The sequence below is a fragment of the Scardinius erythrophthalmus genome (genome assembly GCF_964197995.2).
Source record: "Scardinius erythrophthalmus genome assembly, chromosome: 25".
NCBI lineage: Eukaryota > Metazoa > Chordata > Actinopteri > Cypriniformes > Leuciscidae > Scardinius > Scardinius erythrophthalmus.
Genome location: NC_138245.1, coordinates 23992253 through 24017229, shown reverse-complemented (window position 1 = coordinate 24017229; position 24977 = coordinate 23992253). Strand labels below are relative to the sequence as shown.

At 38.4% G+C, this 24977-nt stretch overlaps 2 protein-coding genes across 3 annotated transcripts; both read right to left on the bottom strand.

Moving 5' to 3' along the window:
• Positions 1–513: 513 nt before the first annotated feature.
• LOC308685721 (UDP-glucuronosyltransferase 1A6-like) lies at positions 514–8544 on the bottom strand (the record flags this gene model as incomplete). The annotated part of the gene is made up of 2 exons (XM_081357684.1): positions 514–669; positions 7669–8544. 2 exons carry the CDS (start codon positions 8542–8544, stop codon positions 514–516), a joined length of 1032 nt encoding a protein of 343 aa, XP_081213810.1.
• Positions 8545–15154: 6610 nt separating this feature from the next.
• Positions 15155–24970, bottom strand: LOC308685561 (uncharacterized protein). 2 transcript variants are annotated; one of them, XM_081357420.1, is made up of 10 exons: positions 24830–24970; positions 23514–23679; positions 23239–23412; positions 22867–23031; positions 21454–22707; positions 19994–20119; positions 17530–17652; positions 17234–17359; positions 15540–15683; positions 15155–15418 (listed from the first exon to the last, which is right to left on the bottom strand). In XM_081357420.1, exons 2-10 carry the CDS (start codon positions 23575–23577, stop codon positions 15285–15287), a joined length of 2310 nt encoding a protein of 769 aa, XP_081213546.1. In that variant the 5' UTR covers positions 23578–23679; positions 24830–24970; the 3' UTR covers positions 15155–15284. The 2 variants fall into 2 exon arrangements, with proteins under 2 accessions (XP_081213546.1, XP_081213547.1); XM_081357421.1 differs by lacking the exons at positions 23514–23679; positions 24830–24970 and having other exon boundaries at positions 23243–23377.
• Between the last annotated feature and the right edge of the window lie 7 nt (positions 24971–24977).

The window sequence follows — 24977 nt, the reverse complement described above, 5'->3', positions numbered from 1 at the left end:
TGATTTTTAAACAAAACATACATTTCTTTCAAATTTCTTTATTTTCAATCTAGTTATTACAGTTTTTCTTGATTGCTATTATTAATAGTACACAATTCATGGAACAATTCACCGTTTTCTCACAACTATAAACACAATCTCTAAACTACCAACTTGCACAAACCACAAACTTCCACTGAAACATTTATATTTTCTTCTGTGATTGATTCTGGGGTGTATGGAAACCCGTTTCCGTCAGGGTTGAGTAAAAAAGAAAAAAGATTCTTTAAGTCAGTGAGAAACTTTCCCATAATTATGACTTAACATTTCAAAATAATGAGAAACTTTATTGTAATAATGAGAATTTTTCTCGTAACATCTCGTAATGAGAAACTTTCTCGTAATTGACTTAACATCTCGTAATAATGAGAATAATAATTAGAAACTTTCTCAAAATAATGACTTAACATCTTGTAATAATGAAACTTTCTCTAAATGACTTATTTTCTCGCACTTCTACGCATGCTTTTCACTCTAGCGGCGACATCCGCTGGTCAAAGCTCCAGTGCTCAGGATCTCAGCTATGCTCACATCTCTCTGCAGGAAGTTGGATGCCACTTCTTCAAAGGACCAGTAAACAACCTTACATCCTAGTGGATCCAGCATGCTCACAAGAACGTTCATCACACGCTGACCAAAAGACATGCGGTCTGAGTTTTGTGTAAAGAAACGTGGGATATATGAAGGTGAGTCCGGATGGGCTGTGGCTGCAGCATCGCATAGTCAAGTCAAGTCAAGTCAAGTTTATTTATATAGCGCTTTTCACAACATAGGTTGTATCAAAGCAGCTTCACAGTAATAAATTAAAACAATACATCAATGTTTGTTTCTAATGGAACGTCCATGTTTGGTAATGCTGATCAATAGTATCGTTGATTGATTAGTTAAATTAAATATCTAAATATCCCCAACTGAGCAAGCCAAAGGCAACAGTGGCAAGGAACCGAAAAACTCCATCAGGTGACCTAATGGAGAAAAAAAAACCTTGGGAGAACCCAGGCTCAGTCGGGGGCCAGTTCTCCTCTGGCGTTTATGAACTAGAAACCGGATTTAACTGTAAGATTAAAAGTATTATATGAATGCCTGGCTGAAGAGATGCGTCTTTAATCTAGTTTTAAACTGGGAGAGCGAGTCTGAGCAACGAACAGTATCCGGAAGACTATTCCAGAGTTTTGGAGCTAAATGTGAAAATGCTCTCCCTCCTTTGGTGGATCTGGATATCCTAGGTATGACCAAAAGCCTCGAATTTAGTGATCTTAAAGAGCGCGATGGATTATAGGGCGATAGAAGATCGGTTAAATAGACTGGAGCTAAGCCGTTTAGGGCTTTATAAGTCAGTAGCAATACCTTGTAATTAATACGGGACTTTGGAACTCTAGCGGCAGCATTTTATAGGTAACCAATGTAGTGATGATAAAATTGGTGTTATATGATCATATTTTCTTGATCTAGTTAGAACTCTAGCGGCAGCATTTTGGACTAACTGTAGCTTGTTTATTGAGGATGCAGGACAACCAGCTAATATAGCATTACAGTAATCTAGTCTCGAGGTCATGAATGCATGAACTAACTTTTCTTCGTCAGAAACTGATAGCATGTTACGTAGCTTAGCAATGTTTCTAAGGTGGAAAAAGGCTGTTTTTGTAACATATGAAATATGATTTTCAAAAGACAGGTTGCAGTCAAGTATAACACCCAGGTCTTTTACTGTAGAGGATGAAGTAACAGGACATCCTACTATGTTAAAGTTGTATTGTGAGAGGTTTTGTGGGTGGTTTTTTAAACCGATAAGTATTACCTCTGATTTAATAAAAGAAATTTGCGCGTCATCCAATCTTTTATATCTTTAACACACTCTGTCAATTTGGATAATTTAGCGTTTTCATCTGGCCGTGATGAAATATAGATTTGAGTGTCATCAGCATAACAATGGAAACTAATTCCATGTTTCCTTATAATATTTCCAAGTGGCAGCATATATATTGAGAATAATAGAGGGCCTAACACAGATCCCTGCGGCACTCCATAGTTTACTGGAGTTATGATCGATTTTTCTCCATTTAAATAAACAAAATGGTAGCGGTCAGATAAATACGATCTAAACCAGCTTAATGCTTGTCCTTGAACACCAGTATAATTTTGTAGTCGATCTAAGAGTATTGTATGATCTATAGTATCGAACGCAGCACTAAGATCAAGTAAAACTAGTATTGAGATACAGCCTTGGTCAGAAGCTAAAAGTAAATCATTTGTGATTTTAACGAGCGCAGTTTCAGTGCTATGATGCGGCCTGAACCCAGACTGAAACTTTTCATAGGTGTCATTTTCTTGCAAGAAAGAGCCCAGTTGAGCGGACACAACTTTTTCTAGTATTTTAGACATAAAGGTAGATTTGAAATGGGTCTATAATTTGCTAGATTATGTGGATCAAATTGTGGTTTCTTAATGAGAGGTTTTATAACTGCAAGTTTAAATGTTCTTGGAACATAACCTAATGATAAAGACGAGTTAATAATATTGAGGAGAGGCTCTTCCACTACAGGTAACACTTCTTTCAATAGTTTAGTTGGTATAGGATCTAGTAAACATGTTGTTGTTTTAGATGAAGTGATAAGTTTATTTAACTCTTTTTGTTCTATAGTTGTAAAGCACTGTAATTGTTCTTGCGGGGTGATAGTTGAGGCTGAGTTATAAGGCGCGATTAAGGGTTTAAAGTTTACAATTGTGGTTCTGATGTTTTCTATTTTCTCAGTGAAGAACTTCATGAAATCATTACTACTAAACTGTAACAGAATATTTTTTTTTCAGGAGACATCTGTTTATTTGTTAGTCTAGCCACGGTGTTAAATAAGAACCTAGGATTGTTATGGTTGTTTTCTATTAGTTTGCGGAGATGCTCAGCTCTGGCCTCTTTTAGGGCCTTTTTATAATGTGACATACTGTCTTTCCACGCGATTCTAAAGACCTCTAAGTTAGTTTTTTTTTTATTTACGCTCTAAATTATGGGTTTCTCTCTTTAGAACATGCGTAGTATTGTTGTACCATGGTACTTTACTTTTCTCTCTGACCTTTTTTAGTCTAATGGGTGCAACAATATCCAATTTTCCAGAGAGAATGGTGCTCATAATGCTAGTTAATTCCTCAAGTTCATCTGTTTGTTTGGGTTCAGGCAGCAGCTGAGACAGATCAGATAAGCTATTTGAAAAATTATCTATGGTGGATGGAAGGATTGTTCTGCCTAATCGATAACGCGGCGCAGCATGATATATTACAGGGGTACGTAATATGCAAGTTACCATGTAATGGTCAGTGACATCGTCACTTTGTGGAATGATATCTATATCGGTTGGATCGGTTCCATGTGATATAATTAAATCGAGTGTATGATTAAAACGATGAGTTGGTCCGGTAACGTTTTGCTTGACCCCAAAGGAGTTTAATAAATCTGTAAACGCAGCCCCTAGCGCATCATTTGAATTATCTATGTGGATATTAAAGTCTCCAACAATTAATGCTTTATTGAAATTAACTAATAGGCCTGAGAGAAAATCTCCAAACTCTTTTAGGAAATCAGCGTAAGGCCCAGGTGGTCTATATACGGTAGCCAAGGCTAGAGATAATAGGGATGTTTTTCTAACATCTAAGAGCGTAACATTTAGTACAAGTACTTCAAACGAAATAAACTTATAGCCCGTTTTCTTAGTAACATTGAGAATATCTCTATAGATTGTTGCAACACCGCCGCCACGACCAATCAGACGGGGTTCGTGCTTATAGGAGTATCCTGATAGAGTAGACTCATTTAGACCGAAATAATCATTTGGTTTAAGCCAGGTTTCAGTAAGGCAAAGTACATCGAAGCTATTATCTGTGACTATTTCATTTACAATAACTGCCTTAGGTGTGAGTGATCTAATGTTTAGAAGACCTAGCTTTAGAATTTGTTTTTTATTACTAATAGCAACATTCTCTGGTTTAATAACAATTAGATTTTTTCTAGATCCTGCAGTAGATTTATTATTTGATCTCACTAAACGAGGAATAGACACAGTTTCTATGCAATGTTCAACACTATTTATATCAGTTAAATTGGTGCAGCAGAGACTATGATTTGGACTTTTGGTTACTAGTCAAAAGGTATTTAACGTTATCTGACAGAAGATCCGATCCGAATCTGCTTGGGTGTAAGCCATCAGCACGGTAAAGCCTAGGACGCTCCCAAAACAGATTCCAATTATTTACAAAGAGCAGTTTCTGCTCACTGCACCATGACATTATCCATTCATTTAACGCGAATAATCTACTAAACTTTTCATGACCTAGTCGGTACGTGGGAAGCGGTCCTGACACAATGATCGTTATATCAGGCGATGTGCTGCGTACCGTATCGATCAGATTCCTGAAGTCTTTCTTCAGAACCTCCGTCTGGCGCAGCCTGATGTCGTTCACTCCTGCGTGCAAGACAACAGTTCCGACGCGCTCGTTCAGAATCTCGGGAACGCGAGCGGCGATTTCAGAAACATGAGCACCAGGAAAGCAGTGACTATGCACCTTACTTTTATTTAACGTAGCGTGTACGTGTCGAACGATGGAATCGCCGATGATCACAGCATCGCGTTCTGTTTCGCGAAGAGGGGAGAAGCGGTTTTGTGTGGATATCTCGAAAACCGGGAGGGTCGGAGACAGTTTTCTTGGTCTAGACCTGACTCGCGTCTTCCGCTGCGGAACAATCCAGGCTTCGTGGTGGCATGTTGGAGCCGGAGTGAACGAGACCATGGCTGATCGCGACCTCGGCGCGCGGGACCAATGCTGAGTAACGCACGGAGTAGACGAGGTCGGAGTCAGCGGGTTAGTAACGTTAATCACTGATTTGTGTGCATCGGCGCGTGATGTTTCAAGAGCCAAACGCCGGTCTATCAGCTCGGCTTGTCTCACTAAAAGGTCGTGGATCTGTTTCTCAACAGCTTCCAGCTCGGACTGCACCGCGTGCAGCTCAAATTTGTCTTCACCTGCACCAAAAGGTAGACTACTTACATCTGATATATTCGCCATTTTAACAGATGGACAGTACGTTAAGTTAGCAACGACGCTACCAGTGATGCTATCAATATTAATACTAATTTATGGCTTAAATCTTGGATATAATCCGTCTTTTTAGTGGTACGGGTGTAGAGTAGACGCACGATAGGCGAAAAAATGTTTGTTTGTAAATGAATGCGGAGAAGACGCGTTCAGCCGTGATCCACGGACGTAACCTATAAGAGTATCCAGCGTTGGATCACTAGGCTTGAGACGCGTCTGCTCAACAGTCCGCGTTGTAACTATGAGGTGAGGAAAAGTAGAAAATGTTCGTTGTAAGTGAGTTTAAAGAGAAATCAAGAGTTATAAATCAATCGATGGAGCTCCAAAGACAACAACGCGTTCAGACGCGACGCATGCGCATTCGAAAATTCGAATCATAGCAATCCCCTTAACATGTACACCGCAGGTACGGAAAGATTAAGTGCCAATATGGGCCCCATTGATAAGGCAGCATAAAAGTTTTGTTCTCTCAGAAACTCTATAAGTTCCTGGTTCTTGAACAGACTTTCAGTTGTAGAGGCCATTAAGTTCATCATCTTTTTAAAAAGTCCACCTTTGAAGTCACACTCTTAAATAGGGACTGCTCTGGTGCTGTCAATTCACGAACATGGTCCACCATTATTTGGTTTAATAGATCTTGCCCATACGGGACTGGAAATGTCTTTGTGATATAGTGTTTGCCTGGACCCAAACGCATACTGATCTCTGGAATCACCACAATCACTGTGTGACCTCTGCGTCCCATCTCTTCTGCCAAGGCCTTCACTCCTGTCCAGTGACTTCCATCCATTGGGACCACTAACAGCTTCCCAGTCCAACTGCTTTTCCCAGACGGACTCTGGTCCAGCGCTGCACAACTGACTATAATGATCACTAGACATAAAACTGGTAGAGCTTAACGTTGATACCTGAACTATGTTCAAAGATACAACCAAGCTGCAACACATTCACGTATTAGCGGTTTAGTTGATTTATGGATTTCCTAAAGAGCTTATTTTCTAGTCTGTCATCCAAGGCAAACAGTGGCTTCTCAAAACAAAGGGATACTCTTTGTACCACCTTAGGATACCTCAGCTTTGACCTCTTGGTTGACCAAAATATCAGTCTGCAGAGCAAAGTCTTCAAGATGCTCACAAGATGCAGAACACATTGATGAAAATTCATACTGTATGAGTTTTGTGTGAAGAATTTTGGGACGTAAGACACAGAAACTGGGCACGCTGCGGTGGTCGAGTCTAATCTGCAGTCTGCAATCTAATACATTAAAGGGGGGGTGAAATGCTCATTTTCACTCAATCTCCTGTTAATCTTGAGTACCTATAGAGTAGTATTGCATCCTTCATATCTCCAAAAAGTCTTTAGTTTTATTATATTATATTAAGAAAGATAGGCTGTACCGAGTCTTTCCGGAAAAAAAACGAGCGGCTGGAGGCGGGCCGTGTGGGCGAAGCTAAAGCTGTGCTAACGCGCCGAGCTAGTGACAACACACAGAGACAATAGATTAGAAGCAGTTTTACTCACCGAACCTTTATCATTGTGACTGCTCGATCCTTAAGCATTAGACATTCTGCAAATCCGTCGATCTGGGCTTCGTTTATAAAACAATCATCGTCGAAATGCAGGGAACAAACAGTCTACACAACTCCGTTTATGCTCAGGAAAAACAAACTCCATCCACGGGTTCCTTAACGCCGGGTTCTTTGGGAATCTGTGCAGGGTTGTCTTGCCCTGGCAACCAAAAACACACTTCTTTGGTGACATTGGCTTCCCAAAAGCCAGGCAGGGCGCTTTGATGGCGAACTGCTTTCGCTCTCTTTCTCTGGTCTAGGAGTGCGCGCGCGCCCGCGATCTTACCGGAGAAGTGCCCTTAGGACCCATATTAGGAAATTCCGTTACATCTGACGTCACACATACCCATACTCGAAAAAAACTTTCCGAAACTTGTGACAAACCGGAAGGACAATTTTTGGCACAGAAATACTCCTTCAAACGTGCAATTACATTTTTGAAACTTTGTCCATGTTTAGCATGGGAATCCAACTCTTTAACAGTGTAAAAAACTCAGTATGCATGAAATAGCATTTCACCCCCCCTTTAATACCAAATACTAAATTCTGATTAGTTGTCAGAAATGTTGTTCCAGGACCAACAAGGATGTTGCTACAGAAACATGTAGAAGCCACATTCACCCAAAATGACCCTGGTAATGAATTATGTAGGTTCAGAGTCCCACTTGTCTTTAGTTTCTTTTTACTGGCTGAGATCCCAGAAAATTTTATCACCTTTTCTAGTCTGGGTTCACCTGCACATACTGTAGTGACTTTAAACATGCTTTAGTTTAATCACACATTACGAGTCCTGAGAGTTGTGAATATTCTACATTCTAATACATTCATCTGGCCCTTTTGAAACATTTACCTTTTCATCACCTCATTTAGACCGTTTCTAGGTCACATAATGTAAGATTTGATTGTAGTTATCTAGTATACTTGCAGTTAAGTGCCTCAGACCTCTAAGTATCATGTGACAAGCATAGGTGATGCTCACCTTTGTCAGTGGGTTCTTGATTTCACAGTTAATTCCTCCTATGAGATGCATGTTGGGCATCAGGGGTTTGGGGAACTCCAGGGTGAAATCATACCGCATTAACCAGACAGCTCCAGTGCTCAGGATCTCAGCCATGCTCACATCTCTCTGCAGGAAGTTGAATGCCACTTCTTCAAAGGACCAGTAAACAACCTTACATACTAGTGGTTCCAGCATGCTGACAAGAACGTTCATCACACGCTGACCAAAAGACATGCGGTCTGAGTTTTGTGTAAAAAAACGTGGGATATATGAAGGATGGTCCGGACGGGCTGTGGCTGCAGCATCGCATAGCAATCCCCTTAACATGTACACCGCAGGTACGGAAAGATTAACTGCCAATATGGGCCCCATTGGTAGGGCAGGATCTGTTAAAACAGCATCAAAGTTTTGTTCTCTCAGAAACTCTATAAGTTCCTGATTCTTAAACAGACCTTCAGTTGTAGAGGACATTAAGTTCATCATCTTTTTAAAAAAGTCCACCTTTGAAGTCACACTCTTCAATAGGGACTGCTCTGGTGCTGTCAATTCACGAACATGGTCCACCATTATTTGGTTGACTAGATCTTGCCCATACGAGACTGGAAATGTCTTTGTGATGTAGTGTTTGCCTGGACCCAAACGCATACTGATCTCTGGAATCACCACAATCACTGTGTGACCTCTGCGTCCCATCTCTTCTGCCAAGGCCTTCACTCCTGTCCAGTGACTTCCATCCATTGGGACCACTAACAGCTTCCCAGTCCAACTGCTCTTCCCAGACGGACTCTGGTTCAGCGCTGCACAACTGCCTGTGCCTATACTGATCACTAGACATAAAATTGCAATGAAGTGCATCTTTCTAGCCAAAAGTACTTTAAAAAGACTGACGTTGTGAAGCTTTACCTCTGTGTGTCCTTTTGTCTTGCTATATGTGCAAATATATTAACTGGTTGCTTTTGCAATTTTTGATCAAATAATCAGCAAGTAGATTGTCTTCCAGCTTTTGAGTGGCTATAGATACATGTGGGTTTACAGAGTTTGCCAGTTACACATTGACTTTGCTGGTTAATGATTACAATACAGTTTTTCTCGATTGCTTAAACACTATTACCAGGCTTTTGAACTAAAATTTCAAAACCATAACGCCATTTATCAAAAAGCACACCCATTTCACTAAACTATAAACACTATTCCCTGTTTTGACACATGAGTCAGATTTGTTGAACTTTCACTGCAAAACTCTACACACAAATCACTTCATTTCTCATTGCTTAGACCATGTTGTCATGTATAAAGCACTAGCATTCAAAATTGTTTACTCAAGTCAGCACAGCTTCAGCTCAGTTAGCACACAATTACCCAGGTGGAAACACTAAGAGTCAAAATTTAACACACATCAATCAGAACTTCAATAGATATATAAAAGGGCCCAGATCAGTTTATTGCGTTTTGGAACAATGGATCCAGAAAGACATGAAGGAAGAGGGATAAGAATGAGGAGGAGGAAGGGCAAGGACAAGAAGACAAGCAGTCTCAGATGAAATTCAAGCCACTCTAGTTGCCCATGTCTTCATCAATGGTTTGACTATGAGGGAGGCTGGGCTACGAGTAAGGCCAAATTTGAGTTGCTTTACCGTCGCCTCGAGAACCTTCGGGGAGGTGTGGTGGCAAACAAAATTCTATCACTGAATAAGAGACAGACATTTCCAATAGTCTGGTTTATTTTCTTGCAAGAAAAGGCCAGCAGTCGTACAGTGTGGCTGCAGAGTGTGACAGTGAAGGGAGGGCATCCTTTCTCCTTTATAGTCTTGACTCCCAGAATGTTGTCTTTCTAGGCAAATGATGGTATTTCAACCATATGTGGAACATTCTTAGACGTGTCCATCATATTGTCTCCTTGAGTGGAGAACCTCCTGTTACGTTCCAACACTCTTTACCATTCCAATACAATTCGAATTCCATATTAGAATATGGTTTGTGTGTGCTCTTTTACTGTCATATGATGGTCACACACATCTTACTGTAAGTAAATATAAAAACAAAAAATAGAGGAGAGAGTAAAAAAAAAAAAGAGTAAAAAAAAAAGTAAAACAGAAAAAATATATATTTTTGTGTGTGTGTGTTTTCTGTGTATGAATAAAAATGTGCCAATGTATCCACTGGTTGTGTCTTTTGTGTTCATCATGTGAAAAGGTTTGTGAGGGGGGAAACACAAGCAACATAACTTACCAGTTTTGGAAATGTTGTTTTGAATTTATTGCACCAGTGTGTTAGACTATGTTGTAGTGTGTGTGATTTTGAGGGCTTGTGTGTCCTGTCTGAGGGCAAAGTTTGGTTTTTCAGCAAGAGTGAATGGTTTTGAGTGTAGAGCTTCATTTTGGCCTGAAAATAGGATGTTTGGAGAATTGGGTGAGACGTTATGGATTTGTGTTTATAGTTTTGAGAATACGAGGCATAGTTTCAAGAAATGTGTTTAAGCAATCAAGAAAAACTGTAATAATAGTGTAAACAGAACTTAATTATTGGCCCTGCTAAATGTTTTGATATTTCAGCTATGTTCAAAGATGCAACCAATTCACAAAACATATTCAGGCAGTAGAAATTCAGCTGATTTATGGATTTCCTAAAGAGCTTATTTTCTAATTTACCATCGTAAGAAAGCAGTGGCTTCTCAAGCCAAAATATATCCTTTGAATAGAATGACAGTCTGTATAAAAGATGAGTTAAATCAAAACTCATCTCTTTTACAGCCTGTTTGTCATTCTAAGCAATCAGAAGCTTCTCTCAAGGCAAAGAACACTCTTTGTTCCCCCTGATGAAGTGCAAAAATCACCTCAGTGCTAACCACAAAACCTTAAATTAAATCTTAAAAGCAACCTTTATAGGGACAGTTTACCCAAAACTGAAACCTCTTTCATTTACTCATGTTGTGAACTTAGAATCGAAAGACCAGGAGACTTGGTTGTTTCTTCAGCAGGATTCTTTATTGAGAACACGAGCTGTCGTTAGCTGCAGTCACCAAGTCTAACATGAAATGTTCTCTTACAGTTTATATACATTTAGGGGCAGGAACCGAAAAAGACAGGTTTAGGAACCGGTTTTAGACAGAGCATTGCCCACCCTAATCCACTCAGCATATCTATTCAAACACTGAGACCCGAGTACAGGACTAACTGGACTTTCTTGCTAAAACACAAACTCCAAGAGTTTCAATAAAACAGGACTGACCAGAGTCGTTTCCTAGAAAACTCTGATAATCATAATTTATACCTAACCTTAACATGCTAAATTCAATGTAAACCTAAATTTAACATTTTAATAAATCTGGATTCCCACACTCACCTTCATGTTTTTCCAAAACTGTATGACTTTTTCTTCTTTGGAGCAATAAGATAATAAAAGAGATGTTGGAAAAGTATGATATTTTAAGAAATAGCTCAGATATCTTGTCAATAAAATGGAAGTAAATTGTCCTTAAAACAGTTTGGTTACCAACATTCTTGAATTTATCTTCTTTTGTGTTTCGCAGAAGAAAGTCACATGGTTTTGTAACAACATAAGGGTGAGAAAATTATTATAGAAATATACATTTTTGGGTGAACTATCCCTTTAAGCTTTAAACCCACTTCTATGCCTGGTGTAGTGAACAGTTGAAGCAAACATTTTTGTGTAAGCATCCATTCAGATGTCTGCAAACACATCCCTCCACTCACCTTAATTAGAGGCCTTTTCACGGCACAGTTAATCCCCCCGATTAGAACCATGTTTGGCATCAAGGGTTTAGGAAACTCCAGGCTGAAATCATACCGCAGCAGCCATAGAGCTCCACTTTGCAGGATCTCCACCACACTTACATCTCTCTGCAGGAAACGGGAGGCTACATCCTCAGTAGACCAATATATTAGTCTGCAGAGCAAAGGCTCCAGGATGCTCACTAGAACGTTCAGCACACGTTGACGAAAAGACATTCGGTCTGAATAGTGTGTAAAGAACCGTGGGATGTAAGATGGAGGGTTTGGGCAGGCTGTGGCCATCGAGTCTAGTCCGCAGGGTAAGCCTCGCAACATATAGACAGCAGGTAAGGAGAGGTTATAAGCCAGGATGGCACCAGTTGGCACAGTTGGGCTGGTGAGTACCGCATCGAAATTCTGCTTCCTCAGGAAATCCACCAGCTCTTGGTTTAAGAGGAGACTCTCAGCTGTGGCCCTTTGGAAGTCCACAAATTTCCTCATTTTACTGATTCTGGTGCTGATCTTCTCCAACAGAGGCTGCTGCTTATTATCCATCACCTCAGCATTTCGAGCTTGGAGTTCATCCAGTTGTTGCTGTCCATATGGAACCGGAAACGTTCTAGTAACGTAGTGTTTTCCAGGTCCTAGCAGTACACTGACCTCTGGAATGACCACCATCACTTTGTGACCCCTGCGGCCCATCTCCTCCGCTACGGCTTTCACACCAGTCCAGTGACTTCCGTCCATGGGCACCACTAAAAGCGTACCAGTCCAACCAGTTTCTCTAGGATGTATCATCTCTCCCACATCTGCAAAAGCAAGCATGAGGCACCCTACAAATGCAACCAATCTCATCTTTAGGTCTTCATGTTCAAAGGGTGTATTTGAGGAGAAATGCATTCTGCCAATGATTCCTCAAGGTCTTGTGCAGAACTCTCTGTGAATCTCCCCCTTCACTGTATTGAACAAACTGGTGAGATTTCCTTGCAGGATTAGCCTAACCAACTGTGTGATCAGGCTGGGACCACTCTTAAAAGTGAAGCAGAAAGAGAAAAATTGTCAATTTGACACCAGAGCCAATACACATGTCTCACAAAGACACTGGCAAAAATTTAGGTACAAAGTCCTGCTTATATTTTGTTTTCTTTTTACTGGCTGATATCCCAGGACCTTTGTTACCCTTTCCAGCCTGGGTTAACCTGTAGATAATAAAACTAGATAATGACTTTGAGTTTTAAACTGAGGTTCACATTTTCACACAACACGAGTGCTGAGGATCGTGAGTATTCTAAATGTCAAACAAACTTATTTACTGTACATTGGCACCATCTGATTTAGTGTCACTAGTCTCACAGCATATAGCTACAGATCTTTTTTGGATACCTAGGAAAGCTGCTACTACATGCAGTATCATGTAAAAATGAGATGTTCACCTTTGTCAATGAGTTCCTAATTCCAGTTTAAAAAATGCAATTGTGTCATCAGTTTTGCTATCTAATGTTTACTCATTGTTAAAGGTTTTGAGAAATGTGTTCTTGACTCCTTGTTTTGATAACGAATGGTGCGGGAAACTGGCCTGAATCAGTTATAATGTGTAAGCAATCGAGAAAAACTGCAATACAATTAGATTCTTACCTAAATCTGCTATACGTTTCTGTGATCGGGATCTTAAACGTAGCCTGACGTCGTCATACCCAGATTCATATCATATTCGAAATTCTATTCGAACTTCCCGACCAAAAAATGTTGTGGGCGGTGCGAAGTTCGGCTGGCATCCAGGGCCAGGCTAGCAAAAAATGACTATCCATGATGAAAGTGGAACAATTAGCTACGAAATTAATCTCACACATATACGGACGCGATTAGATTTCTCAGAGGACTTCTGAGTTAGCCGAGAAGCAGCAGTCATTTTCCAATTCACGAACACATGGAAATACAATTAGTAGGCTAAATGAACTGGGCTGTGCTGTGTTTTTGACTCACAAAGAACCAGTTCATAGTCATTTAATGAACCTAACTCGGCGCGCTGCATACGCGTGAAACCGTCATGCACAGTTTCCTGAAAGACGTCTTTTTCTGCCATTAGCAATTACAATTAGAGAGCTCTCAATTACTACTAGTAAGAATTACAATTACAGAGCTCTCTAATTCAATTATTACTAGTAAGAATTACAATTACAGAGCTCTCTAATTCAGTTCCTACTAACAATTCCAATTAGAGAGCTCTACAAATTAATTTTTACAAGTCATATGTCTCCATTGACTTCCATTCATTTTTAATTACGGAGCTGTACAATTGAATTTGTTACTAGTAAGAATTACAATTAGAGAGCTCTACAATTGAATTGTTACTAGTAAGAATGCAATTGCAGAGCTCTTTAATTCAATTCTTACTAGTTACAATTTTAATAGAGAACTCTCTAATCCAATTATTACTCGTAACAATTCCAATTAGAGAGCTCTCTAATTCAGTTGTTACTAGTAAGAATGTAATTGCAGAGCTCTTAAATTCAATTACAGAGCTCTGCAATTATACATATCTTTAATTCATATTTTTACTAGTAAAAATTCAATTAGAGAGCTCTCTAATTGTAATTGTTACTAGTAATAATTGAATTAGAGAGCTCTCTAATTGTAATTCTTACTAGTAACAATTCAATTGTAGAGCTCCATAATTAAAAATGAATGGAAGTCAATAGAGACATATGACTAGTAAAAATTCATTTGGAGAGCTGTCTAATTGTAATTCTTACTAGTAATAATTGAATTAGAGAGCTCTGTAATTGTAATTCTTACTAGTAGTAATTGAATTAGAGAGCTCTGTAATTGAATTCTTACTAGTAAAAATGCAATTACGACGAGTAACGCTGGGTACAATTTAAGCTAAAACGGCTTGCCATACACCACATTGAAGTTCCACTGCCTATGGAAGCCCGTTTCCGCCACGGTTGAGTAAACAAAAAAAAATTCAAGTCAATGAGAAACTTTCTCATAATTATGACTTAACATCTCAAAATAATGAGAAACTTTTTCATAATGATGAGAAATTATTTCTCATTATTACGAGATGTTAAGTCATTATTTCGAGAAAGTTTCTCATTATTACGAGATGTTGAGTCATAATTACGAGAAAGTTTCTCATTATTTTGAGATGTTAAGTCATAATTACGAGAAAGTTTCTCATTATTATGACTTAAAGAATCTTTTATTTTTATTCAACCGTAGCAGTGGCAGTTGGGGTGGCAAAGCTTTTTCTTCGTGCCACCCCTGTAGATCCCTGTCTGGGTAGATCCGCTCCTTATTACTGGCCTACAACTCAATGACTGAATAGGCAGGTTAAGAGGCTGGTAAAGTCAAGATTACCACTTTCTTGTTAAAGGGTTAGTTCACCCAAAAAATTAAATTCTGTCAGTAATTACTCACCCTTATGTTGTTCCAACTTCCAACCCTGTAAGACTTTAGTTCATCTTTTCATTTTCTTCTGTGTGGGCCTCTGATTGAGTTCACATAGTGTAACAGCACAGCGCATCTGGGTTGTATGTCAGAACGTAGGCTCACTATTGGCCGAGGCTGGTCATGCCTGTGATGCTGGCCAGTAGCTAACTATCCCTAATAACTAACCCTTTAAAGAATAACAAAGCTGAATTTTATAATAATAAATACCATAAATACAGTGAGACTTATTTCAAAAACAAACTTATTATTCCAAATATATATTTTCTTATTTTATTCATACATGTGGGTGAAGAAATACAAAATATGTTGTATTAAATGCACAATATAATTAAATACAATACTGTATGCAAAACAAGACAAATAAATGAGATCAGTCCTCTTCAGTGCGAGGAGCTGGTGTGTGTGTGTCTATATTGGCTGGCAGTTTTTTCGGTTGTATGGGGATATTCGGTGTGTTTCTGGACAGGCACATTTGAAGCTGCCTCTGTGGTTGATGCAGAGGTGAGAACAGTTGCCGTTCTTCAGCTCACATTCATTGACATCTGACAAATATCAGAAGGAAGAACACTTAACAGCAAGAATTGAAAAACTACAACTATTTTAGTTGTGTATATATGCATGCATCAGTCTGTGCTGGCAGGGTATGCATGTTTGCGTGCTGACCTTCACACTGGGCTCCATTAGGGTGCAGTCTGTATCCACGAGGACAGATACATCTGTAAGTACCTGGCAGATTCAAACAATTCCACTCGCACGTGTGCAACTGTTGTTGCTGGAGGACCTCGGTTTCCTCACACTCATTAATGTCTACAAACAAACCAGAAAATACAACTTTAAAAAAAATACACATCTCAATATTCATTATTTTAGAAATCATCAATGCAGCTCTTAAAGGGGCTCTTCCTGGCTCTTCCAAGCTTGATAATGGCAGTGGATTGCAATCAACAGATTGAAGCTCAAAAAAGTGCATCCATCCATCATAAACACACTCTAAATGACTCCAGGGGGTTAATAAAGGCCTTCTGAAGAAATACGATGAGTTTGTGTAAGAAAAATATTCATATTTAAACCTTTATAAAGTAAAATAACTAGTTTCCGGCCAAAACCGAAAAGCCGGAAGCTAGAATTTTACTCTGCAACATGTTAAATATGAATATTTTTCTTATTAGAAATTATTTTTCTTAATAGTATTAATTCTTCCACTCAAAGAGAGGGGCAGCAGGTCCCATCGTTTGATATCCCGTTTCAGACCAGGGGCAGGAGTTTAGCTTTATAGAGGTCCTTGCAATTGTATGTAGCACAGATTCCCAAATGTTTTATCTTGTTTGTGGTAACTTTAAAAGGAATCGAATTAAAAGAAATACGTGTAGCAGCTGCATTTATTGACATTAATTCGCCTTTTTTTTAATTAATTTTGTAGCCAGATATCCCACTAAATCTTTCCAATATGTACAATAATTTAGGGAGACAAGGCAAAGGATCTGATGAATATAACAATACGTCATCTGCATAGAGTGATATTTTAAACTCCATATTCCCTTTTATGAATTCCTTTAATAAAAGTGGCTTGATTACAATGGAAAATAAAAAGTGGAGACAGCGGGCAGCATTGTCTGGTGCCTCTTTGTAAACTAAATAAGGCAGATCGATTATTATTGGTGCGAACTGCTGCCATTGGGGAGGAATAGAGGATTTTAACCCATGATATGAAATTGGGGCCAAATCCAAATCTTCCTAGAGTGCAGAAGAGCTAGTCCCACTCCACCCGATCAAAGGCTTTTTCATCAAGCGATATCAAAATCTCTGGTATGTCGGGTGTGGAGGGACTGTAAATAATATTTAAGACTTCTAACATTAAAAAAGGAGTGTTGTCAGTCTGCCGATTTAAATGCTTGAGCTATTTAAAGCAGGATGGATTCTGATTGGCTGTCATTGTTTTATCATTTATAAATGGAAAAAAATAGTTCTGAATGTGAATCCAACGATATAGTTTCTCTGTTGTTATTGATATATTTGTGGTGTAGACTGATTTTTTGAACTGTATCTTTATCATTATTGTTTTATCTATTGTTTTTGGTGTGAATGGGCCTTAAAGGGATAGTTCAACCAAGATATTTTAAGAATATTGAAAATAAAGACATTCATACAGGTTTGGAACAAACTGAGGGTGAGTAAATGATGACATAATTTAAATTTTTGGGTGAATTATCCCTTTAAGTTTCCTGGTATTAGTCTACATATACAGTAGTAAGCCTGTGTATTACAAATCAGTGTAAATAAGACTCTCCGACCTCTTAAGACATATCTGCTTCCGTTCACCAGTGTTAAGATAAATTAAAGATATTTAAAAGTCTGACCTATGCACTGTCTGTTGGTGCTGTCCGGTTGGTACCCTTCGGGACACAAGCACTGGAAACTGCCTGGCGTATTAATGCAACCAAATGCACAGAGAGCCCTACCAACATGCTGGCACTCATCTACATCTGAAAGTAGAAATATTAAAATGAACTATATCAAGACAGTATAATATACTTAAAGTATATTATATACACTGTATATACCTGTGTTAATATATATTGCCAAATTACATACTTTAACTTTAAAAATGGTTGTGTCATTGGCAATGCATCACACCAGACACTGATTCACTCACCAGAGCAGGATGTCCTGTCTGGAGAAAGCTGAAACCCTGGACTGCAACTGCACCTGTATGAGCCCAAGGTGTTTTCACAGACCTGCTGGCACCGGTGCAACTCCTCCACACACTCGTCCAGATCTATAAATACCACAGACAGGCACATGAAAAGACCAGAACACATACTTGCAAAAAGTACTAACATGTGCATGAATGAACACATGGACACAAACAATGATGAAGAAGAGTGATATCAAACACATTCCAATATATTTAATATATGCAGACGCATGACCAAGTATACAGATACACACTCACCCAAGCAAACATTACTTGTCAGGATGAGCACAAAAGGGATAAAGAAGTTGTACAGCTATGCAAAGAAGAATTATTGGAATTTCGAACACAACATTTTTTCAACACTGTTTACACCTGTATTTAGTGCTGTCCACTTGTGATCAGATCACAGAGATGGATGTTAATATAAGGTGTAAATGACAGAAGAAATGACAAAATGAAAAGGTTTTGGCCTTCAAAACGTGCTGTTCATCACACATGAAAACACAGGTAAGTGTTTGTGTGCTGCACCGCAAAATCTGTCTGCTAAAACAATGTAAAAACATGTTGTCATAACTTATTTCACATACACTTTTGTGTACACAAGTAGTGTACTTAGATCCAGTTTGTCTGAATAGAGCACAGGCTTAAAATCTTAGACTAGTCCATTAACTGCTAAAACTCATAAAATGAACCTTAAACACACTGTATTTCATGTGTAGACCTACACTCTAAAAATAAAGGTTATTTATCGGCATCTATAGGGGCTTTCGCACCGGGGGAACCTTTTCATAGTTCCTAGAACTAATGGCTGAAGTATCTGCTTTTTAGAGTGTCCGCACCGCAGGAACTGGGAATTATTTTAGCTCTAGGAATGCCTTTTGGGGGAACTAAATTAGAGTAAATCCTACTTCAGAGTAGGGTCTAACCCATCACTTTAGAGCTGGTAAGTCCCGCCCCTTCCGCTAACCCCACTGGACCTCAAAGTTGAAAAACCGTCAATGCAAGTGAATGGGAGAAAATAATTATTTTCTGGTCCCGTTTGAATTGTGCCATGAATGTGAACATATGTTGTCTGTGAATTTTTTTATATAACTTTTCGTGTAAAGAATGATACAATTTAGCGGGTAGAAGTTTGATACAGTTAGACTTTGTGTGAGAGCACTTTGTGGACTACAACTCTCGACGCGTTTGAAACGTCACCACCACTCGCACACGGACTAGCTCACGGATCCCGCTAAACATGGCTGTGTCTTTGGTGCACTTCACCGCCTTCTTTCAGGGAGAGGACAAAATCGTTGAGGTTGGCGAAAACCACGGGTAAGTCAACTTTATGGGGTGACGTCACATAGGCGATATGTAGTCTTTCTCGTTATGTCTTTTCCACAACTGCTAGCCGAAGAATCAGACCATATACTGTCAAACTCGTAACATGAAAAGTTATATAAAAAATTCACAGACAACATACGTTCAATTCATGGCACAATTCAAACGGGACCAGAAAATAATTATTTTCTCCCATTCACTTGCATTGACGGTTTTTCAACTTTGAGGTCCAGCGGGGTTTTACGGAAGGGGCGGGACTTACCAGCTCTATAGAAACTACCAGTGACGTAAGTTTACGTTGATTGCAACGCAATCACGCAAGCAAAACACCAGCACCCGCCATTTAAAAAAAAAAAAAAAAAAGAGCTATGTACATGAACTAACTCTACGAACATGGAAAAAAGTGACAGATAGACCTCTCAACGCGACAAGCAAAAACAAACAACGGACCAAGCAAACATGTTTCTATGAAGAACCTTCAACATCCATGGAACCTTTCTCCTGCATAAAAGGTTTATCATAGTGGATTATATTAGATATTATAGTAAAAAGGTTCTTCAGATTATTAAAATATTCTTCACACTAAAAACTGTTCTTTTCAGAACTGTTCACTGAAATGTTATTTGAGGAACCCAAAATGGTTCTTTTTGGAAACTTATTTTTTTTAAGAGTGTATATTGTCTTTTCATCCTTATGTTGGACAACTCTTAAAACACAGCGTGAACCTCACATACATGCAGTAGCTTGTCTTTAATGTCTAATTAACAGCCTGATATGGGTCAAGAATTCAATGCTCTGGGGTGACACCAGAGGGTGATGTTGAGTCTGAATGGACACATCACAGCTGGTTTGCAAACCAAAACCATAAATCTAAAGACACGCAGGTCAAGGATGCATAAACAAGCTTTTAACCCGGTGTCAAGAGCACCTCTTGACAGAAAAAAAAAAAGAAAAAGAGTAAGCCGCCATTTCAAAAGTGGAAAACCTATAATCACTGGAGTCTGGCTGTCGAAAGAATGCTAATCCGTGGTCGTTTTGCGGTGGTAATGATACCACAGTCAATAGATAAGATTAAACGTGCATGTAGTTCCTCTCTCACCTCGACAGGTGCGCTGGTCCTCCAGAAGCAGGAACCCTGGTTTACAGAGACACTGGGCGCGATTCTGTTCATTAACATGACAGATCTGAGAGCATCCTCCGTTGTTTAGGGAGCAAGGAGTTAACTCTGCAATTAAAATAAACATACTACGATGAAATTAAGATCTAACTAGATAAAAAAAAGGATGATCCAAGCCACTGAACAGGGTAAAAAGTAAGTTAAAAGTATAAAGTATGTTTTTAAATGCTTTTGAAACAGAAAGTGATAGACTAAGTGGTCCCTTTCAAATAATATAGTTTACTTTATTAATATATATTATTAATAATATAAGATTTATTCATATAACTATATATATATATATTAGTTTAAAATAATATAGATACACTGTGTGTATATATATATATATATATATATATATAGTTTCAAATGGTTTAAGTTTAGAGAACAGGACATGATTTGCTCACTGATGAGAATGAAATCCCACATCCGCAGTGGTTTACATATCCTCCGACCTAATGAATTTACCTTGACAGGAAACACTTTTGACAATTACATGATTTTGAAAATTACACTTTGTTTAACAGAAACAGAAATAGCCCACTAAACAGTGGTAAACTTAATTTGATTCAATAAGAATATACTTTCATGTGCATTTTTAAAATAAGATAATGTGTTTAACAGAACACATGAGGTCAAAACCTATAGGTAAACACGTATTCCCAGATGTGTCTGATGACATTTAAAGCCGTTCTGAGGCTATCTGTGTTGAACATTTATGCCTATCACCTGCTTAGAGGAGAGATGAGCAGGATATTACACAGATGTCATATCTACAGACATGTAAGATTGGAGTGTGGGTGAGGGAAGACAGGAAGGAGTCAGTATGGTAAAAAGCACCAATACAATAAAAGCACATAAACAGGCTTATGAACAATAAATCTTCCCAGCAATTTTCATGTCTTTAGCGAGCATGTGATACAACCCTGTTAAAAAAACCCTTTCTTAATAAATCTATATATATAAGTAAATAAACATTCTCTCCTTGGGATGAATTGTTTGAAACATTCCTGATAAATACAGAATACCATTTCCTCTTCATAAGAAAAAAACATGCTATGGTGAATCAAAATTATGACATAAAAAGTCATAATTAGTAGATATAAAACTGAAAGTATGAGATACAAAATCATATTTATGACATAAAAGTTGAAATTATGACAAAAAATGTTTTATTGTCAATTACGACTTTTAAAAGATATGTTATGTTATTTCGACTTTACCAAATCACTATTTATTTCTATGTGGTGGAAATGGGCTTCCATTATAGATAACAGAATAAATGTAAAAATAATGTTGCACTTTCACTGTCTTCAGATTGTGCATTTAATGTTAAAAATGTATTTTCAATTTTATCCTGCAAAAATTACTTTCTACATATTTAGTTTTGTGTCGTATCTTACCTAAGCAGAGAGGTGTTTGGCCACTCCAATGTCCATTGTGTTGGCAATAGCTGTAAACATCACCATTGGTCAAAGTGTATCCAGGGTAACAGGCATATTGAATATAATGCTTATACTGAAGCGGGTCGGGATTCTTTATCGACCGAAAGTAGAATGTTCCATGAGAAGGAAATGGAGGGTAGGGACAGACTGGACGACGTTTCCTTGTTGGAAACCTTGGAAGATCTTTCCAGAGTGGAGGACCAAAAGTTTGTTTGGGGTCACTATGATTGTTTCTTTTATTTACTTGACCATCATCAGTAATGTCAGAAAAGTTATGGACGTCAGTTTGAGCCTTCAGAAGCAGGCCAGACATTGGTCGGGTAGCGGTCGTCAAGACCGTGCTAGATGATGTATGTTCTAGTGTTGGAGATGATTCCTGGAGGTCTGGTCTTTGTTCACAGAGTTCTCCAGTTCTGCAGGTAGAGGAAACAGACTCATGTTTAGACACCATGAAACCAGGATAGCTTGTTGTTGGAGGTGCAAAACTCTCAGTGGTGGCTGCATATGGATCTTCTGTGAGGAAAGTCCTTGACTGTAGAAAGTCATTTGTGCCCAGTGTGTTGATGTTTGTTGCAGGTGTAGTTGATGTCCAGTGTGAATTATTTTTTATGTATTCTGGTAAAGTCTCAGCAGCTGTAGTGACTAAGGCTCTTTGAAATAGTTTGTCTGTACCAAGCGTGGACTGATGAGGTTTTTTATTTCTTCTGTGTGGTGTTTCAGTAAATGTCTGATCCATGACCTTGATCTGTTGAATGTCCATCACTGGGGTAACGAAGCTGGTTTGTGTGGTGGTTAAAAATGAGGATTCATGAAAGGAACTGACTAATGACAATGTGTTGACATTGGTAGATGTCATTGGCACAGGTTTCCGAAGATCGGAGTTCCCGATTGGATCCTTGAAGTTTACAGGGTTGAAGATTGGCTCAGCCCTTCCACTATCTAATGTTTTGTCAAACAATAGACTCTTTGAGGGCTTTTTCTCCCCTGGTTTCCTTATATTTTTCTGCTTGTTATCTGTAAAGTCAAGTCTGATCTGAGGGACCTCAAGCAATGCTGATTTGAGAAAAGCATCCTTGGGAACAGTGATTGCGAGGGTGTTTAAATGGCTATGTAAGCGAACTTTTAGATTTGTAGGAACATCACGGCCCTGCGCTGAGACGGGACCATGTGATGATTCTTGCTTCAAATGAAGAACACTCATGATATCAGCTACTGTAAGAACCAAAAAGCAAAATATAAAGGAGAAACATAAAGGAGCAAACAGATGGTCAGTTGTACATGAAGTCACTGCAGCAGTGATTTAAAAGGAAAAAGGCATATAGTAATGGATCAAACAGTTTTGGCATTATACGCTTGATTCAGATGACATACCTTTGCAGACAGGCTTAGTGCCGTTCCAGCTTTTCCCTTTGCAGTAAAGCAGTGCATATCCAAACAAACTAAATCCAGCATCACAGCTAAAGAAGGCCAGAGATCCGTCTTCAGACACCATAGTCCTGCCATGCAGGAGATCACCAGGGCTGGGGCATCCTGACGCTGGAGTACAGAACAACTTATGGTATGGCTTGAAGTATCAGTATTATATTAGAGACCCTATAAAATGCAACTTCAAAATCAACTACTGTAGTTTATTTTTACCTAGCTTTAGCTCTTGGCGAATCTCATCTGCTTCATTGATAAATGTCATAGTAAAGAATTTTGTATATAGTCACAAGTATCTACAAAACACACGAGTTCACTAACCCACACATAACGGTGGTTCTCTGGCCCACTGTCCAGACACACAGCTGCTCGTACGGTAACCGTGGATCCGGAATCCTGGATTACAGGTGAAGGTAACAAACAATCCTCCATACCGGAAAAACGTACGCCCATTCTCCAAGTGTCCGAAACCACTGCAGCCTTTATTGGCAACGCCTAAGTGAAAACCATCAGAAATACTAATACACATGCAGATACATTTTCCTATCTCAATCAAAATACAATGTCAATTACAACACATAATCATGATAGTGTACCTGGAGTTAGTGTCCATAGCTGGGACAAACAAACACACAGCAGTGCACCTCTCCAACCTAGCATGACTGAGCAAATTCCACCGTATAAAGGAAGCTGTGGAAATCCTGAGAGTGTCAGACTGTAGATGAAGATCACTAAGGAAAACTGAACTCTAGAGAGAGGAGTCTTGAGCACATGGAGTAAAACGATGAGGGGAAGGGAGAGGAGAGGGGAGGAGACATGAAACAGAATAACAGGACTTTAAAACCTCCTGGACACTCCTCTTCAAAACAGGATGAAAACAGAAACAGACAGTATGTTTCTTCTTGTTAAGGGGAATAACAGCATGTCAGCTCAGACGACTTCAGATGAAAACACTGCATAAAACCTGTGTGAATATCAGTGTTCTTTAGTATTAATAATATACTATTATAGTATCTATATATTTCTTTTTATATATATATATATATATATATATATATATATATATATATATATATATATATATATATTTAATTTTTTTCATTCATTTTGAGTAATTTTAGTATTTAAACATATTTTGCTTCAATTAGATGCTAATGCAACATATCTTTATATTTTTAGGTTTTAGTTTATGTCAATGATAGTTAAAAAAAGTAGAAAAAGTAATAATGTCTTTACAAACTGGAAAAACAAAACACTGTACCAAACACTACATGTGTAAAGATATTAAATGTGATTAGATTTATGGCATTAACATTTACATGTTAAAAGAAAACTGAACATCCTTTGGAATTTTGCTAACTTACTATAGGATGTTGCACGACAAAATATTGTTCAATTGAATAATTAAATGTAATATAGTTAGTCAAATCTATAAATCAGGATACAAGGGGGTTCAGTCTTTACATAACCAATCTAAATGACGTATGCGCCATTACTGGTAATTAACCAGTGGACAAAAAAACTAAAATTTCCCACAGAATATAAAAGTAAGGAATGTTTTTTTGTGTGTCTTGCCAGTTTTCCACCAGGAAACACAGCAACATTATTTAAAAAATGGTATAAATTGACATTTTGAGTTTGTTAATAATAGATGTTACGTTGTAAACCACGCACAAGATGCAAACAGAGAGGTTAATATCAGAGAAATATCTACAACAGAATGATTCACGACTCAAAGTGAAGTCACAATTATAGGGTTATGCACTGCTAAACAATTATTCTGCCCTTGTGAATTGCAGTGCAACACAATAGCTGTGACTGCTTTTATCCCTGTATTTTCAGCATATTTTAACATTTTATTACACATTTATTTAGTTACTTATATCACAAAAGTAAGATTGAAACCTCTTACCTTTATCAAAAATGTAAATCCTGGAAAACAGCGTAAAATTATGTACTATGAGTAACTGCTTATTGTGTCCATAAGATGTTAAAAAAATAAAAAAATAAAGATGAAGTGCCAAAAATGATTTGGAATTCTGTCTTGTCTGATCTGATCA

What these genes read in the sequence shown, in the direction of transcription:
- LOC308685561 (XM_081357420.1), bottom strand. Translation starts at nt 23,577, where the DNA reads ATGCTAGGTTGGAGAGGTGCACTGCTGTGTGTTTGTTTGTCCCAGCTA. An exon ending in CACCAACAGACAGTGCATAG is followed by an intron (nt 15,684 to 17,233) that starts GTCAGACTTTTA and finishes GTTTGTTTGTAG; the next exon opens with ACATTAATGAGTGTGAGGAA. An exon ending in TAATGGAGCCCAGTGTGAAG is followed by an intron (nt 15,419 to 15,539) that starts GTCAGCACGCAA and finishes GATATTTGTCAG; the next exon opens with ATGTCAATGAATGTGAGCTG.